Source organism: Schistocerca americana, chromosome X, assembly GCF_021461395.2.
Source record: "Schistocerca americana isolate TAMUIC-IGC-003095 chromosome X, iqSchAmer2.1, whole genome shotgun sequence".
NCBI classification, from domain to species: Eukaryota; Metazoa; Arthropoda; class Insecta; order Orthoptera; family Acrididae; genus Schistocerca; species Schistocerca americana.
The window spans coordinates 755,796,742-755,822,283 of record NC_060130.1 but is presented as its reverse complement, the minus strand read 5'-3'; the positions used below and the strand labels follow the sequence as shown (position 1 = coordinate 755,822,283).

Below are 25,542 nucleotides of genomic sequence, written 5' to 3'. Positions count from 1 at the left end.
TGACCTGGGACCAATGGGCCTTCCTGGGTCCTGGAAGTGGACTCTGTAATGCACTCTGCTACCCATGTGAATCTTACATTTGTGTATTATAAAAACAAGTTAAGTATTTACATAAGCCCCTAATTGCCTGTTTAAGTCTTTCACCAAATGACTTGAAACTGTTTCATTCTCAATTTTATGCATGTCATCCAGTGTGTGAACAATATGAGAACTCTACAAAAATCAGCACAAACAACTAAATTTAAGCATGACTACTTATTGTTGGAAAGGAAGATGCTGATGTTGCAGTGGGCTATGTCTAAGCATGGTACCTACATTATCAAGCAAGCTCTTCACTTTTAATTTTTCCAAGCCAGTGAATGAGCTACACTTTCACTGTTGTCTTACAATGTTTCTATTGCTTCCAACCTAACTCTTTTTCTGGAAGAGGCAGCAAGCAGTCATGAACAATTTTTAGCCCCCCTCCCCCCTCTCTGTCTCTCTCTCTCTCTCTCTCTCTCTCTCTCTCTCTCTCTCTCTCTCTCTCTCTCTCTCTCCTGCTTTAATCAATGAAAAAAGTAAATGAAATACATTTGTAAAATTATTAATAAGTAAACCGCATATTGTCAATACATCTCCATACTAAAGCCTACTCTTTAGTAGAACCTATATCATGATTCATGTTTCTTAATTATTTGAATACCAGTACCAGATAATTTTTAATGCAACATAAAGAGCATCTTCCTCAGAACTTTGCTATAGTCCATAATTTTGTACTCACAATGATTTTAATATCAGGAAACATTGACTTGACTGCAAGAGCAACTCCTGCTATTAGTCCTCCTCCTCCAACAGGTACAACAACAGCATCGATCTTTGATACTTGCTCCACGATTTCTAATCCTACAGTTCCTTGTCCAGCAATTATGTGTGGATGATCATAGCTGGAACAAAAATAAGTAATTACAAGTCATATTACTTAACTATGATGTTTTATAATCCTCCTTTTACTATCTCAATCTTTTAAAATGTTTTAAACCATAATTATTTGTATATATTTACACTGTTAAATTTGGTTCATTGTGACATCACAAATAGCTTTTTTGCATCTTTGCTTAGTTGTCTAAAACTGTTAGCATTTATGGTTCTCATTCCCAGTGATTTATGTTCAGTTGCAACTTCCCTCCATTTCAACCCCCACCTATATGCCCTATCCCCACTCTTTCCCTCAATTTCTTATATCATCAGTAAATATTACAAGTTTTGACAGTTGCTGAAGATATCAACAAACTTTTGATATTTTCCAGAAATATTAACTGCTGATGATTGATTGGTTCTGAATGTGAATAAAATTTGCTTATCACAGTTTATCCATCACAGGTGAAAGTGCTTATGTACTCATTCTGAATTAAATGTTTATTGTAGGATGTCTCATTGACCTCTAATTTCATCTTAATATGGTATGAAATCAATTCTTTATTAGAAACATATTTTACATAATTTAATTTTTATTCATTTCTTGGTGTCAGATGTAATCAATTATCAAATATGTCAAACTTTTCATACATAACATACACTAAATCATCAAAGAAACTGGTAAAACATCAAATCTATGACATTGTTGCAACCAGAAAAAGATCCTGCAAGAACAGGGCCAATGATGAATGATGAGAATTGTTCAATGGGACAGATGTGCAACCCTTCCACATTTTGCTATGGATTTCAGTGCTGGGCCATCAGAAAGTGTCCGTGTCTGAACTATTCAATGAAACATCATCAATACAGGTTTACGGAGCCGAAGGCCCACTCCTGTTCCCTTGATAACTGCATGACACAAAGCTTTGTGCCTTGTCTGGGACCATCAACACAGACATTGGACTGTTTATGACTGGAAACATGTTGTCTGGTCCGATAAGTTTTGTGTAGTTGGAGTGATATGGGACCCCTGATACGTCTAGATACAACTCTGACAGTTCACATGAATGTAAGCATTCTGTCTGACGACCTGCATCCATTCATGTCCATTGTGCATTCCAATGGACTTTCGCAATTTCAGTAAACTCTGCGACATCCCCCATTTCCATGATTGCTACTGAGTGGTTCCAGGAACACTCTTTTGAGTTTAAACACTTCTGTTGGCCACCAAACTGCCCAGGCATGAACATTATTGAGTATATCTGGGATGCCTTGCAACGTGCTGCTTAGAAGAAATCTCCACCCCCTTGTACTCTCGTGGATTTATGGGACAGCCTTGTAGGATTCATAGTGTCAGTTCCCTGCAGCACTATTTCAGACATTAGTCAAGCCATGCCACCTCATACAGTCTGGAGCCGAGCGACAGCTACGGTCGCAGGTTCGAATCCTGCCTCAGGCGTGGATGTGTGTGATGTCCTTAGGTTAGTTAGGTTTAATTAGTTATAAGTTCTAGGCGACTGATGACCTCAGAAGTTAAGTCCCATAGTGTTCAGAGCCATTTTTGCCATGTCATGTTGTGGCACATCTGCATGCTCATGGGGACCCTACATGATATTAGGCAGGTGTACTAGTTTCTTTGGCTCTTCATTGTACATGTTCATACAGTTATGTCAATGCATCATGTTGCATAGACATCATTAGTAGTGAATATTAAAAATGTATTTTGTGGCTATTATAAATGTGCTAACCAGTACTTGGACTAACTGAGGGTGATGTCTTCATCAAAACTGCCATTGTTGACTTAAGGGAATAGTCATAATAACTGGGAAGACAGTCCATTGTCTATTACTGCTCACATGAATGGAGTCAATTCATGGGTGAGTCTCCAGTTTTTCATGTTATTCTTGCTTCTTATGCCTACAGAATACAACTTGTTGTGCAGCTTCATGTGGTCTTAGGTTCCCTGTAGCATACTGTAAGACTTCCAGATAAAGCTGTCCTTAAGTTATCAGATTGGTCTAAAAATATTCTGCAGCATACAAGAAAGATCTCTTGGATTTTGTCCCTTGTAGGGCTGCATGCCATACTTATACTGGGTGACACTTTGAAGTAAATGCATTACTTGTTTCCCTTGTAACTGGTAGTACCTGCAATATGACAAGTGGACTGGAGCCCATCAGGCAAGAAAATTTTTAATGGCTCACAATAAGTAGACATGAGTGAAATATCTATAGGTCTGGTGTGATGTGGCTTGTGCCGCACTTATTAAAGAATACCTAAGGTCACCTACCAATGTTTCATTTTTCTTCTGAACGTACAGAAACTTTAAATCTTCATTCTGTCAATCTCCTGTAGGTTTCCTACAGTTTCTAAATCACTAAAGGCAAGTGCTGTGATGTTATTTTGTAGGTAAAGACTGTGGGCAACTTTCCACATTATCTTTGTCCAACTGAGTACGTGTGTCACCCCTAATACAGTCAACAGGGTGTTAAGCTCTAACCTTCTTTCTACCTGAAATGTTTTTTCCCTTGTTTTCTTCATTTACAAGTATTAAGAAGATTGCAAAATTGCCAGTAAAATTGAGTTCCTTATTCAGTTATTACAGTACAGTAGCTCATTTGTTAAATCACTTTGAAGAGTCGTCAAGAATGGCTAGCGAGAACAGGAAATTCCCACAAAGTTAACCCACTCAAAATGTTGAATAAACTGCCAGTTCATGTTCAGTCTATGGATGCAAATTCTTTTAAAATTAAGTGGTACAGCTGGCTGTCGGATCATCCATTCTATGACATTAAAGAATTCTTTGAGATGCCTGAGGAGAATATAAGCATTTAAAAGTTGTCTGTAGTTAAACATATTATTTTGTGCTGTGGTTAATCGTGTGTAATTACAAAGTTTATACTATAAACAATAAAATACCATATTATATTAGATTATAAGAGGGCTTGTTGCGTTAACTTTTAAAAGCTATCCTTTGTAATTTGGTACACTGCCATGCTTCAAATGTATTCTATAATGTATTGACAGAAGTTTATTTTATTATTCTGTATGTACTAGTACATCTTGTTTGATGAAGCCAATATCATTGTAAAATGATCTACAGTGAATAAAATTCTTGATTCTTGATTGATACAGTATACATAAAATTTTAATTCACTTTGTAAATCACATAAATATTATTGGTATAATTCTTCAACACCACTAAAGTATCTAAACAAGATGTTGGGTTAATGAAATAAAAAGGAGTATAATCCCTAATATATGAATGTATATCATTCCTGCAGTGCATTTGTTAACAGATAAGATGAGCCATAATACAGTGTATTTATCCATTAATTATTAAAAAATAGAACTAACATAGCAACTTCACTGCCAATCACTGAACTGAATTCAACAGTGCTAGATAGCCTGTTTCAAACACTAAAACTGCAACACCATTTTAATTGACTGGACTCAAAATTGCAGGCTCAATTTTGATAAAAAATAATCATTATAAAATATCCGCAGTAGAATGCACAGTCATTTAAAATATACATTGGGTTTTTCCAATGGAAAATGTTGTGTAAATGATTATAAGGGGCATCATTGTAATTCTGTCAGAGACAGCAAAGGACATGGAAGAGCAGTTGAACGGAATGGATAGTGTCTTGAAAGGAGGTTATAAAATGAACATCAACAAAAGCAAAACGAGGATAATGGAATGTAGTCGAATTAAGTCAGGTGATGCTGAGGGAATTAGATTAGGAAATGAGACGCTTAAAGTAGTAAAGGAGTTTTGCTATTTGGGGAGCAAAATAACTGATGATGGTCGAAGTAGAGAGGATATAAAATGTAGACTGGCAATGGAAAGGAAAGCATTTCTGAAGAAGAGAAATTTGTTAACATCGAGTATAGATTTAAATGTCAGGAAGTCGTTTCTGAAAGTATTTGTATGGAGTGTAGCCATGTATGGAAGTGAAACATGGACGATAAATATTTTGGACAAGAAGACAATAGAATCTTTTGAAATGTGGTGCTACAGAAGAATGCTGAAGATTAGATGGGTAGATCACATAACTAATGAGGAAGTGTTGAATAGGATTGGGGAGAAGAGAAGTTTGTGGCACAGCTTGACTAGAAGAATGGATCGGTTGGAAGGACATGTCCTGAGGCATCAAGGGATCACCAGTTTAGTATTACAGGGCAGTGTGGAGGGTAAAAATCGTAGGGGGAGACCAAGAGATGAATACACTGAGCAAATTCAGAAGGATGTAGGTTGCAGTAGATACTGGGAGATGAAGAGGCTTGCACAGGATAGAGTAGCATGGAGAGCTGCATCAAATCAGTCTCAGGACTGAAGACCACAACAACAACAACAAAACACATATGATGATGTATCACATAATCAATCATGTTGGGAGGCTTTTTATTCTTTTTATAAATGAGCAATGTTAGTCTTTTTCATAGAACTGTTTTCATGTACATCTAAGCTTTTGTAAATGAGAGGCATAGTCACTAACAATTTATTAACACAAAAGAAGATGTGAATTTATAGCAACACTTGCTGTAATATTAGCAAAACAAAATGAAAACATGGAATAAGAAATGCAACCTCAGTCACCCTACAATACATTTGTTAGTTGCCAAAAAAATGCAGCAACCTTGTTTCGAGTGAACATCTGCTATGAAAGCGAACTAACAAGAAAAAACTACTATGTGTTTAACAACCTGCTATGCAAATAGGTATAGCTCACACTGTATATAATATATGCTAAATTACATAAACATTATTTATATATTATTTGACAACACAAAAACATTTAAGTGAGATATCAGATCAATAAAATAAAAATAGTTCTAGTCCCTGTCTTTCCTGCAGTACATTTCTTAATACATTAAAAATATATAATGCAGTGTGTACATTATCTGATCAAAAGTAGCTGGATACCTATTAGTGGACATTAGTATGGGGTGTGTCCACCCTTTGCCTTTATGATGGCTTGAACTCTGCTGTGGACACTTTCAATGAAGTATCTGCATGTCTGTGGAGGAATGGCAGCCCATTCTTCATCAGGAACCAAACCACAGAGGGATGTGATATTGGAGACTGGGGTCTGGAGTGAAGTAGACTTAATAACTCATTTTAAAGGTATTTCATTGGGTTCAGGTCAGCACTCTGGGCAGGTCAATCTATTTCACAAATGTTATTGTCAATAAATCATTGCCTTACAGATGCTGTTTTATGTCAGGGTGCATTGTCATGCTGGTAGAGACAATCTCTGTCTCTGAACTGTTCCTCTACTGTACATAATACACAATACTGTAAAATGTAGTCTTATCCATCTGAACTTAGTGTTTTCCTTATTCAAAATGAGGGGACTACACCCTAACTACAAAAAACACCCCCATACCATAATTCAACATCCACCATACTTCACCATTGGCACTGCACATGATAGCAGATAATGCCCTCCAGGCATTTGCCATACCCTAACACTTGGGTGGTTCTTTCTGCTGCTTTCATGCCATTTTTACAACCACACTCGTCAATTCTAGATGGTCCCTGTCTGCCATTACATGAGATCTGCCTTATCTTGATTTAGCTATGGCTGTTTCTTCGCATTTACACTTCAGAATTACATGAACAATAATCAACTTGGGCAGCTTTAGAAGTATTGAAATGTCCCTGACTGATTTGTTACTCAGATGACATCCAATGACTAGTCCATGTTCTGAGTTACTGACAAGGGAACCTCCCCATTGCACCCCCCTCAGATTTAGTTATAAGTTGGCACAGTGGATGGGCCTTGAAAAACTGAACACAGATCAATTGAGAAAACAGGAAGAAGTTATGTGGAACTATGAAAAAATAAGCAAAATATACAAAATGAGTAGTCCATGTTTAAGATAGGCAACATCAAGGACAGCGTGAGCGAAGGAGCGCCGTGGTCCCATGGTTAGCGTGAGCAGCTGCAGAACGAGAGGTCCTTGGTTCAAGTCTTCCCTCGAGTGAAAAGTTTAATTCTTCATTTTCAGTTTATGTGACAATTTCTTATGTTTTCATCACTTTTTGGGAGTGATTATCACATCCACAAGAAAACCTAAATTGGGCAAGGTAGAAGAATCTTTTTACCCATTCGCCAGGTGCACGAGTTAGGTAGGACGACAACATATTCCTGTCATGTGACGCACATGCCGTCACCAGTGTCGTATAGAACGTATCAGACGTGCTTTCCTGTGGAGGAATCGGTTGACATATGAACTTGCAATCAAAAGTTTTCGATTCCCATTGGAGAGGCACGTTCTTTCGTGTACTAATCGCACAGTCGCACGCTTTTGCAGAGCGGTCGCAAAGCACAGACACTAAACTTATTACAGTGAACATAGACGTCAATGAACGAATGGACAGATCATAACTTTGCGAAAATAAATGAAGTAAAATTTTCACTCGAGGGAAGATTTGAACCAAGTACCTCTCCTTCCGCAGCTGCTCACGCTAACCACGGGACCACGGCGCTCCTAACCTCCAATTATCCTTTATGTTGCCTGTCATGCACATGGACTACTCAGTTTATATACTTTGCTTATTTTTTCATAGTTCCACACAACTTCTTCCTGTTTTCTCGATTGATCTGTGTTCAGTTTTTCAAGGCCCATCCACTGTGCCAACTTATAACTAAATCTGAAGGGGATGCGATGGGGAGGTTCCCTTGTGAGCGCTTCTGATTGAGCAATTCTGCTAGTTCAGCTGCCCTACTGATAACACAATACTTCCCATCTCCTTTTATACTGGTGGATACACTTCTCACGACATCTAGTGGTCAGTTCCACATTACATAGGGGATGTCCAGATACATTTGATCAGGTAGTGTAAAAACAAGAATTATTACAAGATTAAAAAGTTAACATATCCAATGTGTAAAAGCTCTGCAGTGTTTTGTAGCTGTGATGTGCATTATGGATGAAACTTCTTACCCATTAATGTAAGTCAAGTCTTTCTCATGCGCAAGTCTCATTGCAGCCTTTTTGGCTTCACCCATATCTTCACCATGGATTATAACAGTAGCTCCATGCTGCTGACAGGCTTGGATCTTCATTAATGGTGCTACAGAAGGCATAACAACAGTCACAGGAATCTTCAAATCCTTTCCATGATAACAAAGTGCCAGAGCATGGTTCCCAAGGGATGCTGAAATAACACCTCTTTTCTTCTGATCCTCAGGTAACATCAGAAGCGCATACCTTGCACCTCTCTCCTTGAAGCTGTAAACATTATAGGCATTACATAATATACCCCAGACTGACAATTTCATCATTCAAACTGGAAGATATTCTTTTGTTCATATTTTAACATTGATATACTGATATGTCATACTAAGTGACTAACAATCAATAAGACAGCTAACTTGTCTTTAGCAGGAAAGACTTTGGGAAATAAGTGTCAAGCTGAACCTTTAGTTCATATCAGATTGCTGAAGTTATTTTCTTTTCATTTGACAGATTACCAAACAACACAAAGGTATCCAACTGCAGAAGCTACAAGCTTGGGAAGGTTTTTGCTGAATAATGTGTACCATGTTCATTCAATAGAAGCACATTTCACTTAATTTAAAAACATTGCTCCAAAATACATCACTATCAGATATGTAAATATGGAAATATGTGGTGTTCATTAGCATTTTTTTGTGCTATGAACACAATAAAATATATGCAAAACATGAGAAACACATTAAAACCAACTTATAGCCAAACATATTTAAGTATTGTCATCCATAAAAACAGTCAGTAAGAATGGTAATCCAATGTTGATGGTCTGAAACCACATAAGATGAGTTGTTTTTAACTCTCTGTTAAGAGCTCCAATATTAGGAAAATTACAGTTTTAACTTTAGTTCTTTAGTACTGTTTTCTGACAGCAGTTTATTTATTTATTTATTTATAAATAAATATTTATTTATAAATGAATTTATAAATAAATATATATTTATTTATAAATAAATAAATAAGGGATAACAGCAATGATTATCTCCAAATCATGCACCTAGTAAGGTAATGTAGAGGCCTCACTTTCAGGAGGAATGAAGTTCAAAACTCCTTGTGGCCTTTCAGATGTAGGCTTTCACTGGTTCCTGTAAATAACTTAAGGTGAATGCTGAGATAGTTCCTTTGGAAAAATAACACAAAACATAAGGCCACAATTTGTTTTCCATAATGACCTCATCGGTGGGAAAAAAATAAAGGAACTCCAATGTTCCATATTTTCTTATGCAGACAGCATCATCTTTCACAGAACAATACTTATTTAGTAAATACTGTTAATCAGTTAAAATCAGTACAAAATCAAGGATGTAGTTTTACCCACAGTGTAAATTAATTAGATCCTGTGACTCTGGGGATGTGCTCCAGGGTCACCAATTTAGTAAATGGATTAGGTTCTGCAACTCTGTCATGTCATTAGTAAAACAGTTACATTGCATGCCAAAATGCCCAATTCCCATTCTCCTGTCAGCCAACAGCACATCTAGCAGGTGTTTTGGCACACGGTGTAGCTATTTTACTAGCAGCATGGCAGAGTCACAGGACCTAATTCATTTACACTGCGGCTAAATAGTAATAATTGAGAGTATAAGACTAAATGATTATAAAAGTCAATGAAAGTTATTTCACATGCTAACAGGGTATGAGTAAAGCCAAGCAAGACAAACCCTGAAACTTCCTGGCAGATTAAAACTGTGTGCGGACCAAGACTCGAACTCGGGACCGGCACACAGTTTTAATCTGCCAGGAAGTTTCATATCAGTGCACACTCCACTGTAGAGTGAAAATTTCATTCTAGAAGACAAACCCTACTTATGTAGTTACATTTTTGTATCATTAAAATATGTTGTTAAATATAGTACAAATATGAAGGTACAAAAATGAACCATATTTATTGCTAGTTCATACAAAAATCCATCAATGCAACAACTTAAATATTCTAAGGGAAATTCTGGAAGAAGGTGATAATATCGATTTTTCTGCTGTATGATCTTAGAAGGGTCAAACACTTGCTCATACACTGCCCAATGAGACGAAGCTGTGAGCAAGGCTTGAACTGTGTTCACATGCTACAATTAGTCTGGTACAAAGGACAGCATGACTATGACTTTTAAATTTGTTGTCCACCACATTCAGATAAACACTGGATGCACTCCATTTCTATATTAGAAACACAACACACAAACAGTCAAAGTACAAAACCACACAGGACTAAATATAAACTCATCACAAGGAGAAATCAGACTTGTTATTCCAGCCTTTAGATTAAGATGGTCTAGTCATATCACAATGGGCGTTAAGTCAAGGAAACAAGTGCCACATTATCAATGAGCAAAGACAAATACAATGTGGTCTCTAGTGGAAAGACACACTTAGCAAGACCTAATTGTAACATGTACATAGCTATGCAACCTGGCCCATTTCAAAAATAGTTCCCAGAGAGTTCCAAATTTGGTCTGCAAATACAATGAATATCCGTTTCCTGTCTATGGATGATAAGACCCAGCTGGCTTTTCTGAGGGCATCTAAGCAAGACCTTGGAATGCTAATGATATATTGAAGATGTTATTCTTTCAGATCTAACTCAACAATCAAATGACTCCTATTTTCTAGAAAAAAAAGAGTTAAATAGTAAAGTCAGTGAAGTTTGTTCCTCTTTGTGTTGGTGCAATTACAAATAAGACCTGTTTGCTGCAAATTTCAATACTCTTTGAACAAGGAAATCTGTTATGGTAACAAATTAATTGCTTGCACTTCTTACACTGTTGTTATCGTTGTTACTGTTGCTGTTGTGGTCTTTAGTTGGAAGACTGGTTTGATGCAGCTCCCCGTGGTAGTCTATCCTTTGCGAGCCTCTTCATCTATGTGTAACTAAAGTAACCTACATCCATTTGCACCTGCTTACTGTATTCAAGCTTTAGTATTCCTCTACAACTTTTAGATCGCTGTCCCTCCCCTGCCCCCCCCCCCTCCCCCCCCCCCCCCCCCCCCCCACACACACACACACTCTTCCTTCCCTTACCAATTCCTTGATGCATCAGGATGTGTTCTATCAATTTTTTTTAGTCAAGTTGTGCCAGAAATTTCTTTTGTCCTGAATTCAATTCAGTACCTTCTCATTTGTTATTTTATCTACCCATCTAATCTTCAGCATTCTTCTAAAGCACCATATTCCAAAAATTTCTGTTCTCTTCTTGTCTGAACTGCTTATTGAACACATTTCACTTCCTTAAAAGGCTACAACCCTAGTTAACAGCTTCAGAAAAGACTTCCTACCAGTTAATTTGATATTAGATGTTGACAAATTCCTCTTTTTCAGAAATGCTTTTTTTGCTGTTGTCACTCTGCAATTTATATCCTCTGTACTCTGGCCATTATCAATTATTTTACCACCGAAATAGCAAAAGTCATCTACTACATTTGGTTGATCATTTCCTAATCTAATTCCCTCAGCATTTCCTTATTTAAATCAATAATACTCCATTACTAATTTAATTTTTGTTGATGTTCATCTTGTAATCTGTTTTCAAGAAACCATTCATTCCATTCAACTGTTCTTGTAAGTCCTTTTCTGTCTCTGACAGAATTTCAATGTCATCAGCAAAGTGGAAAGTTTTTATTTCTTCTCCATGAAGTTTTATTCCACTTTCTCAGCTCCTCATTGGTTTCCTTCACAGCTTGCTCATTGCACAGACTGAATAACATTTGGGATAGGTTACAACCCTGTCTCTCTCCTTTCTCAATTGTGGCTTCCCTTTAATATCTTTCAGCTCTTGTTAACTGCAGTCTGGTTTCTATAAAAGCCATAAATAACAGTTTTCTTCCTGTATTTTATCCTGCTACCATCAGAATTTCAAAGAGTGTAGTCCTGTCAACCCTGTCAAAAGCTTTTACTGAATCTACACATTGTATAAATACAGGTTTGCCTTTCTTCAGTCTGTCTTCTAGGATCAGACATAGGGTCAGTATTGCTTGTGTGTTCCTATATTCTTCCAGAAGCCGAAATGTTCTTCCCTGAGATCATCTTCAACCAGTTTTTCCATTCTTCTCTGTCAATATTATGCAAGCATGACATATTGAACTGATGGTTAGGTGGTGTTCAAATGTGCCTTATTTGGAATTGGAGTTATTACACTTTTCCTGAAGCCTGTAGGTATTTTGCCTGTCTTATGTATCTTGCACACCATGTGTAATAATTTTGTCATAGCTGGCTCTTCCAAGGATCTCAATAATTGTGAGGGAATGTCATTTATTCCAAGGGTTTTGTTTCTACTTAGGTTTTCAGCCTGTCAAATTCTTCTTGCAGTCTCAAATCTCCCACATCATCTTCACCTATTTCCTCTACTCTTTCTATAATATTGCTCTCAATTTGTTTCCCTGATACAGACCCTTAATATATTCCTTCCATTTTTCAGCTTTCCTTCTATATTTTACTAAAATGACATGGCCTTAAGGGACGTGAAGGACACATAATGGTGGACATGACAGATTTGAAATTCCATCTCAGCTGGCAAGCAGCCATTCACAATACTTTACTCCACAGTTTCACATGCATCACAGCAACACTGTACTGAAGGGATTGTCTTTCAGCACAGACAGTGTGGTATTTTACCATGGCTATTTCATGATTATGATCACCAGCATAAGGCAAGAATTGTGAGAAGTAATCAATAAAATGTGTCAGGACATTGTGACATTAAAATTTGATACAAGATGTTCTCAAGGTGCCTCTGAAAGAAAAATGGGGTTCATTTGTTGTCACAGGATGTGTAGGCTGGTTAACAAGCAGACAGCCTGTGCTAATGTCCTGACACAACAGTAGAAAGTTATTACAATTTACTTTTCTGTAAGGAGTGGGGTTTACATCTGTAACTGACAGTCTTGGGATTTTTTGAAATCACTTCAGCCTCTACCATGTGCTGCACTGTGGTTTAGAGAATATGAATGTGAATATAGATGTATAACATAAAAATGATTCTTTAAATCAGCTTGTGACCAATTTCCTCACCTAGAACTGTACAACTCAATTAGTGTTGTATTTCTTCTTTACTTTCAGGTACAGCACAAGAAGCTACAGATCCCACTGGTTGACAAAAACACAGTGTCAGTTGATGGAAACTCCAAATATAGGTCACTGGTATTGGCTAATTTAACTACTTTTTTCTATACAGGCAACTGATTGTAGGTACTATGAAAGGTTACTTGAGAATAATTTGCACTTTTCTGTGTAGTTCATGTACTCTTCAAACATAAGTTATTAAAGCAAGACAATGCATTTGCTCATGCAAGAAGGCCTCTGTATACTTGTTTTGATGACATTCCAAAGAATTTCAAATTATTGTATGCACTTCTCAAAATTTTTTGCACAATATTAATGCTATGGGAAATTTATGGGATGAGATAAATATTTTTGTTACTGGGTTCTGCATTGGGACATTTAGTCCACCAACATAACATGCAAATTCTGGAGAATGGAAATGTGCATGCCTACAGGCCACTTCCATAGCCATTCACCAACACCCCAGAGGACAATGTAAGGTTGTTTTCATGGTCAAATCTGACAGTCACTCTCATGACATGTGGCACTACCTTCACCTATTAGCAGCGTACCACCAGGAGGCTTGATGAACATGGCACTACTTGCCTTCACTGTGCCACATGCCAGGAAGTAGGCTATAACATATCCATCTGCCACTGCAAGGTTTCAGCAAGCCAGTTCCAGCCACCACCTCAATCCATGCTACATGCCTTCATCACAACAATGAGCAGTTATCAGTCAGCTATGGGCCTCTGCCTCTACAACTTGTCCTCTGTGGACTCAGGTGCTAGGACTTGGTATTTAATCACTTAATGACCTTAGTACTTGTGATTAACAGACAGCTGTCTACTTGCAGTCCATCTGTTTGTACTAATTTTACTCAATGGTGATAGTGGTCTACACTGAAAGTTAATGTCTAGATTTGTCAGTTTGCCATAAACTAAATAGGCAATTTGTATAACTTCAGAATGTCTTTACAATCTTCATTGAGACAATTAGTACAATCAGTGAACTTTCTGTGAAGCAAGACTTTTATATTTGTTAAAATAACATTGATATTGTTTTATGTCCACCTAGTAATTTTGTTTTGCTTGTGTAGCCCCCATAAGGGCACTAGTCACTGGCAATGAGGTTTTCATTATGAAATTTGTGTATATTTGATGTTTCCCTGAGTTGACAGTGATTTTTGGACTTTTCCATGAGTTTTCATATCATGTCACTGGTGGCCTAATATTCAACTTTCATTTCACTATGGCTGCAGTCAACACAGTTGTGGCCACCCAAGTTCTCTTATTATTGAAAAAAATGCAGCACTGATATTGGAGAAGATGGTTGGCTGCACCATACCACTGGAGGTATCCAGAAAACTTGCATGGACTGACTATAGTGAAAGTGTTCTAGTCAGCACTACCACTGTTTTCTGCTTTTGATATGAAGATAGAATCTTGGGCCAATTATATCGTACACCTGAAACAGCATTTCACTGCACATGGAATTTCAGATGGTATCCAGCAACAGGCCTTTTTGCCAGCCTGTTCAGGTGTCAACAGTCGAACAGAGAGGTAAGACCCAAAAATGTGTCATATGATTAACTTAAAATGAAACTAGCAGAGTATTCTGATTCCCAGGTACATGTGGCCACTACCTGCCACAATTTTTTTTTTTAGCTATCACAAAAACATACTGAGAATGGAGAGTGCAGTTACAGGGTATTTCTTGTGGCTGTTGTTTCCATTGCACCAGTCTGAAGTGTAGACAATGCTATGCTGATGATGCTTTTGTTACAAACATGATCCTTGTGCATTCACTCGACGAGGGATTTAGGAACAACTTGCTGAAACTCAATGACCCATCTTGGTTGGCCTGCCTTCTGCTCATTCAAGCATTTGAACAGACAATGTAATCCTCAGTGGCCCATCAACCATGCAGGCAACCGGTCTCAATCTTTGGGAAGAAAAGTTTCTCAGGTCACAACTACGTGTTACGCAGAGAGTTAGAGCAGCTGCGTTTCTAGGAAGCTGTGTTTTATCAGGACATTTAGTCCACAAGCATAACATGCAAGTTGTAGGGGTTGCCGATGTGCTGGCTTGCAGGATAGCATCTTCTGGAGCCTCAGCATCCTTGTAGGGCAGCAGTAACACAAGGCTGATTCCATGGGGAACTCTGACAGCCACCACCGTAAGAAGTGGAGCTCCCTCTGCCCACAGGAGTTACCTCTGTCATGACCAGGGTGTACAGCAAACATGGCACTACTCAATTTTGCGGAATCATGTGCCAGCAAGTAGGCACGATATATCCATCTGCCCACGTAAAATTTAGGCCGCTGCACAGCCTCAGAAAGCCAGTTCTAGCCACTGCTTTAATCCACACCATATGCCTTCACTGTGACAACAAGCAGCCATCAGTCAGCAAAAAGTCTTTGTCTATACGACTTGGTCTCTGTGGACTCAGGCACAAGGATCTGGTATCTGCCAGCCCATTAAACTTAGTATTTGTGATTAATGGAGAGCCATTCACTTATGGTTCAACAGTACTTCAAATTTTTGCTCATTCCACTCAAAAGTGAAGGTGGTCCACACTTGACAAGTAACTTCTAGATTTGTTGGTTTGCCACAAATTTGAGAGAGAGTTCATATAACTTCAGAATAACTTTATGTTCTTTATTCAGACAATTAGTAAATCAGTGGACTTTCCATGAAGCTATGCTTCTATGTTTGTTAATATAACTTGATATTGTTTTATGTCTACCTGGAAACCTTTTTGTTTTGCCTGTAGAGGCCACTTACAGGTACCACACTGGGTAATTCTGTAATATTTTTTCATGAATATTGGTATGTGCTTCTATCTTTAATGAAAGACTTGCCAAAAAAAATTTGGCAGTGAAATAAATGCATTAGTCCTGCCACAAATGAGCTATCAGCAGCATTACAACTGAATGTTTGTGTCTCTCAAGTAGTCTTCCATTTTCTTGCTTAGTCAGTGGAAAAATCAAATTAATGCCATATAAAATATTAGAAAATGTTTTGTGCTTCTGAATTTTCAGTTTTTGGTTAAATACTCAAATTCACAATGACTGCAGATTATTCAGAGCAGATCAGTCACAGCAACTGCCAAAGTTTTCCATTACGTGTTCGCCACATATGAGGCAACTAGCAATCAACACACAAAATAGAAATTGTTTTAGTTTAATGAAAATTGGACATATGCATAGTCAAAAGTAATCACTGGTCCCACATCATAGATGGAGAAGGACACTTACCTCTGGATTATAAAGTAGCTTGTGTGACTATATCAACCAGAGAGGAAGGGGTGGTGTATTAATGAGTCATGAGAAATGGCACAGTATTTGGAAGGAGCAGACCTAAAATTCCAAGCCAGTGATCCTGATATGCATTTTGCTTGGTTACCCAAAATCACTTCAAACAAATGTTACTGTGGACCTTTGGTACATTCCTTCGCCTATCCCCTTCCATCTAATCAACGCTCCATCCACTTGGATGAGCCCAGATCTTGAGCTGTTTTGTGAGGAAGGTTGTATGTAGAAAATGACTAGGGGCTAGCCCAATAATTGTACTAAAAACGTTTAAGGTATTGCCTCCTGTTGATAACAGGAGAAAGCCAGTGGGCTTTGCCATTCCTACTCATGCAGCAGTCTCTGTTGCGGTCAGGGCATCCATAGACAGGAAAAAAGAGGCTGTTAATGGTAGTGGTAGTTGTATGATAGCCCCTTTTAGGGAAATAAGTTCACCAGATAAAAAATCAGTTACCCCTAGAGAAATCATTACAAGCATCATTTAGTACCATGCAGTTCTGCCCCTGGACTTGATAACCATCTGGATTTAGTTAGAACAAGAGCACAAAAGTTTGCAGGTACCGTGCATTGAATCCAAGTTAAGCCAGTTGCTGAGGATTTGATTATGGAATTCCATTGCGGGGATGCTGATGTCAGTGTTTTACCCGTTGTTCCAATATGTCCTACAAATTTTGTGTAGGGTTCAAGGCAGGTGATTTTGCAGGCAAATCAAGATGTATCATGGTGGTGATGTGTTCAGAAAACGAGTCACATATTCTTTCTGCCTGATTAACTTAACTGTTACCATCTTTTTGTCTCTGTGTGAGCAATGGCCTCTTGCGAGGCGAATTTCTCCAGAAGTTCATTGTGTGTAGTTTCCATCGCAACGTTCTCTCGCTCACAGGTGGGGATGGGCCTTCATTCATTGCCTGCAGCAGCAGTTCCTATGAGATTTGGAAGCGATTTTGATTCACAAGCTCTGAAACGCGTCTCCGGATCCTCTCAGTCGGGATCTTTTTCCTATCACAATTCTGACGTTGTGTTTCGTGGCCACGTGTGTTAAACCACTGCTTTAGAAACGTAGACCAGCCCACTGTGAAACACCAACAAATCCAGCAACTTTACACACCTTATGGTGTTGGCATGGCCAAACACGACTGCCCCTTTTTGACACTCTCTCACGTCCTTACATTTACCTATGTTTATGAATTATGTCTGCCTGAAACATGAATGTCTCATTGATCGCTACTTCCTTATGCTCACATAGAGGCAGTGCGAGTGCCAGCGAACATGTGACTCAGTCGCTGCGCCATCTGTGATGGCTTAACAATTCGTCTGTGTGTTCACACAGAGGTGACTATTTTTTTGTCCGGTGGGCTTACCATCAAGGATGGGGGGGGGGGGGGGGGAGGGGGGTTCAGAGATATGAACCAAATATGCACTTGGTGTGTATTCTGGGGGGAACTATTATCAGTTGGAAGAGGTCATCCAGGGAGCAACTGAGAGCGCAAGTTGCAGCCAGCTACAGATCGTCACTCACATTGTCATCAACAATGTCTGTCACCTATATTCTGAGGCCATTCTTAACTTTCTATGGTGACTGACAGAAGTGTTGACGGCAGCTAGCCACACTAGCGAGGTCTCTGCACAACTATCAATCTGACGTATGGTTCTGAGGACTGATCAGCGCCCTCTGGTCTGGAGGAGAGTGGAGGATGTGACGCAGACACTACACCACGTCTGTGACGACATCGGCTGTAGATTTCATGATCTATGATACACAGCTGAAACTAGTAAAGTTGCCTTTTATAGGTCAGGTGTGCATTGTACACCAGAAACAGCAATATGTGTGAAAATCGTGGTTTTTTGACGAATTTCTGAGATAAAAAAAGCATTAGATAGACCAGTTATTTCAACAGACGGAACATACGAAGTTACAAATATGGAGAGAGAGAATCTCAAAATATAGATTGTTAACAGCCAGAGTATTTGCAGTAAAGTGCAGAACTCATGTCTCTCGCAGAATGTTGTCGACCCCACAACATAACACGAACTAAGAGTTAGTTGAAACCCAAAATAGATAGTATGGAATTTTTTGACAACACATATCGGAAGGATAGATTGGACTCTTCAAGAGAAAGTTTGTTTATAGTGATGAGCAAAACATTACGTGTAGGGTAGTCCACAATAAATCCGACTGGAAATTAATGTGAGCAACAGTAACCAGGGCCGCTAGACTTAAGTTCCCGACCACTAGACTTAGAGTTATCCAGTGGTAGACTAAAGTCGACAGCATGTAAATACCCCGAGTGTAAGATAGCAGTTAGTGGTGACTTCAACCTGCTCAGTATCAACAGGGAAAACTACGCTTATGTTATCGGCAGTAAGGACAAACAGTCTAGGGCAGTGATACTGAAAACTTCGTCCGAGAGCTTTCACAAACAACGTTCTACACCCCGTATAGGCTATAGCTACAAACAGACCTCATCTTCTCGAGAGTATCACCAATGGGGGGATTAGTGACCATGATGCCATTACAGTATCAATGGTCACCGAAGGCAAAAATGTCATCAGGAGAGCTGGTAGAGTATTTGTTTGCCCGAAACGGTACTCATTATCAGCTTGTTTAAAGAATGAACTGAGAACATTTAGTTCCAATCTGGTAAACGGAGAACAGTTCTGGTGAAAGCTGAAACACGTTATAAACCGTGGTCTTGATTAGTTCGTTCCACATAATGTAATAAAAGGCCTCAAAGACCGATCCTGTTTCAATAGTACCATTCGTAGAACGGTGCGAAAACAAACAACAAAACTCTCTCTGCAATAGACTACAGGGAAACTTAGAGGAAAGTTATCAGCAACTCGAGCATCAGTAAGAAAGGCCAGTTCCCAGCGAAAGGATTATCAGAAATTTCTAGGAAGCTATATTCAAACGTAAAATCAATGAGGGGATCTAAACCTTCCATTCAGTCTCTCGTAGATCCGTTTGGTGTCGAAAATGAAGACAACAGACAACCGTCCGTTGCAGAGACTTACAAATGAGAGGTATCGATATTTGCGCCCTCAGCACTGAAAAACAGTAGACTACTTAAAACGAACAAGGCGCCAGATCTTGGCGGAATTCCAGTTGAATGTTGTATTGAATATACCGCGGAAACAGCTCCTTCCCTAGTTCATATTATCGAGCATCACCAGCGGAAGCTAATCGTGTGCGACGAAGAGAGCGCTAGTCACTCCTGTTTACAAAAAAGATAAAAGATCGGATGGTCCGAATTGCAGGCCAATTATCGCTGACGTCCGTCTGATGTAGGATATTAGATGATATTCCAGTCTCAAACATTTTGAAGTTTCTGGAGGTAAAGATGCTTCTCTCAAAGAACAAACACTGATTCAAAAAATCACTCGTCTGAAACAGCTTGCTTTATTCACACAAAAATTTTGAAAACAATGGATGTAGGTGCACAGGTAGATTTGGTCTTCCTACAATTCCCAGCGCCTTCGACACAATACCACATCATCTGCAACTAAGCAAGATACGAGCATACTATTTCCGCAAATATGTGACTGGCTTCGGGAATATCCGATTAAAAACCTGGTTCGGACGACTGAAAAAAAACGGAGAAGAATTTGATCAAAATTTCGCTTGATTTAATGAACAGCAGCTCTCTTTAAATGTGGATACATCTAAGATAATGCCTGCTGCAACGAGAAAGAAGCCTACAGTATCTAATTACGAGATTAGTGGTGGACATTTTGAGCATGTCACACCGTATGACCAGTTAGGGGTAATACTAAGAAGCGACATCAGATGGAGCAATCGCGTTGTCAGTATTAGGGAAGGCGAATGGAAGACAGATTTGTTGGAACGATTGTGGGAAAACTAAATACATCTGTAAAGGCAACCACATACAAGCCGTTATTGCGATCAGTTGGAGAGTATTGTTCAAACGAGTTGAGTTCTTATTACATAGGCAAGACAACAGACATCTAAGGAATTCAGAAACGTAACAGCTCTGTGTAGCCCATACGAAAGTGGAACAGAAGGGGTCACACAACTTAAATGGGAATCCTTGGAAGAAAGATGACGTAGTTCTCACGAATCTCTGTTAGGTAAAATTAGCCGGCCGAAGTGGCCGTGCGGTTACAGGCGCTGCAGTCTGGAACCGCAGGACCGCTACGGTCGCGGGTTCGAATCCTGCCTCGGGCGTGGATGTTTGTGATGTCCTTAGGTTAGTTAGGTTTAACTAGTTCTAAGTTCTAGGGGACTAATAACCTCAGCAGTTGAGTCCCATAGTGCTCAGAGCCATTTGAACCCATTTTAGGTAAAATTAGATATCCTCTTTTCTAAGGCTATGTGATTATTATGCTCCCAACAATGTATATCTCGCATTCATATCATGGGAATAAGATAAGAAAGGCGAGGATACATACAGAAGCATTTAGTCATTTTTTACTCTCTCAGTACGTGAATGGGATAGCAAAGAAAGTCGATAATATTTGTACGATGTACCATCTGCCATGCACTATACAGTAGCTTGTGTAGTATAAACACTAGTGTGTGCGAAACTACGGGACGAAAATAGCTTCCCCATGATGGGCCTGTTCCAAATAATACAGCTCGATGAAACTTGGACCATACATAGAAAGAACTCCACAGTATAGTACAGAAAGTAACTGAAAGACATGTGCAATGAGAGGAAGAGAACTGATGCTTTTATTCAAAGACAATAATTACACTGAAGAGATTGCAATTTGTGATGTTCCTCTGGACACAAGGTTGGTAAAGAGTTCTTACGGAAGGGCGTTTCATTCCTCCACCGACGTGGTTCACAGTTTCTGGATGTCGTCGGTGCATGTGGACGCACCACCAGACGTTTCCCAAACGCATCCCGCACCTGCTCGATGGGATTTAAGTCCGGGGAACGAGCAGGCCAGTCCATTCGCTGAATATCCTCTTGTACAAAGGGCTCCTCCACCTGCACTATTCGAAGCGGTCCCACATTGTCATCCGTAAGAATGTCATCAGGGTCGAATGCACCCCTGAAAAGACGCACATGGGGAAGGTGTACAGTGTCACAATAACGTTTACGGGTGAGTTTGCAGCGTTAAAAGATTTGGAAGTCAGTACGCCCATGCAAGATTATGCCTACCCACACCACAACATTTGGACTGCCGAAACGATCGTGATCGACAATGTTACTGGGTGCATTGCGTGTTCCCACCTCTCGCTGTATGAGGGTCGTCCGGCATTGTTCGACAGTTGGTCCAGGTGTTATGGTGTAGGAAGGCATAATGTTGCATGGGCATGCTCTCCTTACAATCTTTGAACACGGTACACTCTCCAGGATAACAGTGTTTGTCACCATTGATTGTGTACCGTTGAGGTACCCCCTGAGCGTTAGATGTAAGAGGGAAAATATCGACATTAGATGGTTTTGGAATTTTAACAAACCCTAACGTAGGCTTATATTCATAATTAACAATGATACTTCCAGTACGAGCATCCGTATCTACTTCCAAAATACATGATTGTACACACTTCCACCCCAGTTATGTAAACCTTTTTCTTTTGTACTTGACACAAATGCATAGTAGTATTTTAGATTAATAGGTTGCCTAAATTGATGAGCAGGTACTGTAGTTAAAAAGGCATCCTCATTATTTTGATATCCATACCATGCTTTCCAAACAGCAGGAAAATCACATTTATGATCTGTACTAGTAGTCTCCATGGGAGCTGAAGACCCAGATGTAGTAGTAATTACTCATGAAAATGCAGTATTTATGATTACTCTTTTAGCTGAAATTCCTGTTGATCGGCCATTTTTGTATATGACACCATCCGAATTTGATTTATTGCCACATGGTAGTAGAATTGTCATTGTTCTGCAAAAGTAATTGCTCGAAATCCTAGAATTGCTTTCCCAACAAACTCGAGTGAAACGGAACTCGCAACTTTAAATCAAAATAAGAATATGATTACTAGTGTGGGTATTAATTTAAAAATATCTGGTGTTAATGTAAAGCCTACTGCAATTATATGATATGAAAAGGCATAGAACCTTTTTCGCTGGGGTTGGAGGATTGCATCCTTTTCCTGTAGAGATTGGCTGGCGCTTGCTATGAGACCATTTATATGCGGCATAATCGTTGAATCCCGTTCCGCACTGATCATTAATTCCATTTCTTTCCCCTTCCAGTACATTGAGGGATCCTTCGAAGAAACTTTCCCATTGTACAATTTCATCTGAACTAGGTAATCTCCTATTGGATCCTCTAAGCCATACTTGTCCCCGACTTGGCCGTTTTTGCAAGAAGAGATATAGCAAAATATTGAGCCAGTCGATATCGGACATGGCTGCGATGGCCCTACTCTTTCCCCATGCGCGTCTTTTCAGCTGTGCATTCTGCCCTGACTTCATTTTTACGGATGACAATGCGCGACCGCATCAGTCTGTTTAGTTGAAGGAGCCCTGGAACGAAAGGATATTCGGCGAAGGGACCGGCCTGCCCGTTCCCCCGACTTACATCTCATCCCCTTTCAAAAGAACTGCTTACCAATCTGCCTGCCAGCATGGGAGCAGAGCATGCATTGTCGTCCATGGTGATCACATACCGTATTAAAAACCATGTCCTGCCTCTTTAATGTCTAGGAGACGATTATAAATTGAGATGACTTCAGTGTAACCAGTGTCTTTCAATAAAAGTGTCATTATGTTCGTCTAATTTCTTATTTCTATCTATTACCTTATGTACTATACAGTAGAAATTCTTTGTATGTATGGTTCAAGTCTCATTGAGCTATGTTACTTGAAAGTTACACAATTGCGAAAGTTACTTTCGTCCTTAAGTTTTGCACACCAATGTATGTGGATGTGGATGTAGACTGGATCTCAACGTCACCGGACAATTTCGCTTTTATTACGGAAAATAGATAACACAAAGAAGTTTTAGCGTCTTCGTCGATGCAGAGGTGATTAATGAGGAGCACCAGATTGGAAAGGATTGGAAAATGCCCAGCTGTGGCAAGTTCAAGGAACCACTGCAGTGTTCGCCGGCAGTGGTTTAGAAAGTTAAAAGTTCGTAAACTAAGTCGACAGGATGAAACGCTGGGCTCCGCTACTTCCAAATGTGAGTCAAAACGAATAAATGCAACGCCACTTCGTTCGACCCATAAGCCAGTATCCTGCACCTCAGATTACAGTTTGGATACGGTATATTTGCCTATGTCGTGAAAAAAAAAAAACTGAAGGTCATTCCAGTTTCTTTGCCCTCATGTGTGTAAACCCGAAAAATTTCACTACTGTAAAAGAAGTGTTAGGAAGAAGTAGAAAGGCAATGACGTAATTTGGAAGTCTCAAATCGGAAATACAAATAAGCCCACATGGAGTTTGATAGGGACACACGATAGCAAGGTCTTTGAACGCACCAAAGTTGGGTATACTGCTACCATATTAGTGTTGTATAAAACTAGCACATCCAATTAAAAACGTTGCAATCAAACTTCTCATCTGCGCGTAGCAGACAGTTGCGTTGGAGGAAGGCGTAAGGTTACGATACTATTAACAAACCTCCAAAATCAGTGGAACGAGTCAGGACAAAGTAGCGCGCTACTGTCAAACTGCAGTGGGTCCATGAGGCAACATTGCTAAGGTGGTTTGTATTCTGAATGTGTGAGGAAATAGCTGTGGTAGCCAACTTGATATTGTAAGGCGGCAGAATAAATGAAGGTCAATTTCGCACCTTACATAAGAGTTTTATACATCGTAACGGGAAGGTGAATATGACACCTAACTTACTTTGGCGGTAATGAGCAGATTTGCCTATAAGTTTGTAATGCAAAAGGGATGACACTCAGTCGACGGTATTAAGACACCGCTCCTATATAATGCATGTCAATGAACAGAAGGTGAAACAAGCAGCGAGAGGAAAAGTTTTGTGTTGAAGCGAGTGCGGGGAGAAGCAGAGACTGCACCATGGAAAACACCACAAAAAGCTCTTAGGGGGCGTACCCTGGCGGGAGTCAGCGACTGGACAGGTGACGCATACTGGAGAGCAAGTAATGGGCCACCAGAAATAGGACAGAAAGAAGCTTTAGAAAACTGCGTTTCGGAATTCCAAATGAATACGAACAAAACCAGTGACACAGCTGATCACGTGAACAGAGAATGGTACACATGTGATGTACGCATGTAACTTTTAGGCGTCTGGAGCGGGCACAAAACGTCCGACTGGCGGAAATGAACTAGGAAGGAGTAAAGTGTCGAGATATCGACGCAGTTCAATGGTAGGGCCCCTGCGATTGGCGGAGAGGGTTTCCACAAAATAAGAGGAACGCTCCTATTGTTCTAAAAAAGCCGTGACGTGGAGAACGAAAGAACCCAGGTGGCGAAACAGTTCATCTACGGGAAAGACAAGAGCGAAATTATTGAGGACTCTTCTCTGAACTGGCGTCAAGTAAAGAACAGGGCACATAACGCTCTGTACGACGCAGAGGAGAAATTTGTGTGAACACTGCGTTCACTGCGACTGACATTCAGCTAGATATTAGCTGAAGGATCGTTGAGCTCCAATTGTGGAGAAACGAACCAGCCAGTCTAAGAAAAACTGGAGTTGGATTTTCATCACAGATGAATTCGGAATCCGTGATGGTCGACATGAAGAAGATCATTCTGTTCGAGATACCTCATTACGTTTGAGCTCAGAATATGTTATAAGAGTCTACAACGTATGGATATAAATGATTTTAGACAGTAGCATTGTGGATCATTTCTGCTATCCTTCTTGTGGATGGATGTGGCCTGCACTTTCTGCCAACTTCTGGGCACCGATTTTTATCGAGAGATCTACAGTATATTATGGTCAAAAGGAAGGCTAAGTAGCCATATATATTGCATAAAATCGCATAAGTATTCCATAGGGCCCTGGAGCCTTGTTCGGTTTTGGCGATTTTGTGTGTTTCTCAAAGCCACTGTTACTAATATCTGTATTATTCATCTTTGCAGTGCTGTAAGGATTAAACTGGGGCAGTAATCCTGGATCTTCTTTGTAAAGCATCATTTGAAAACGGGGCCCGACATTTCTATTTTTGTTTTGCCGCCTTCAATTTCTGTTAGCGTCTGGACACTAACTTTGGTGCCACTGAGAGTCTTTGCATGTGATCAAAGGGATTTTTGGGATGTCATTTGATAATATTCTGCTACTATAGTAGTTGAAGGCTTCACGCATTATCTCTCGGCTCTTGACTAATTGCCGCTGAAGACATTAAGAGTTGTTTGCATCAATTAATGCTGCCAGTGTC

At 39.5% G+C, this 25,542-nt stretch overlaps 1 protein-coding gene across 1 annotated transcript in view; it reads right to left on the bottom strand.

Moving 5' to 3' along the window:
• LOC124555415 (L-threonine ammonia-lyase) overlaps positions 1-25,542 on the bottom strand; it is a 215,688-nt gene that overhangs the window by 58,399 nt on the left and 131,747 nt on the right. The window contains exons 4-5 of the mRNA XM_047129316.1: positions 7,849-8,136; positions 761-923 (exon numbers count right to left, since the gene is read on the bottom strand). Of these exons, the coding sequence (XP_046985272.1) occupies positions 761-923; positions 7,849-8,136 (451 nt within the window). The remainder of the gene's footprint in view (positions 1-760; positions 924-7,848; positions 8,137-25,542) is intronic.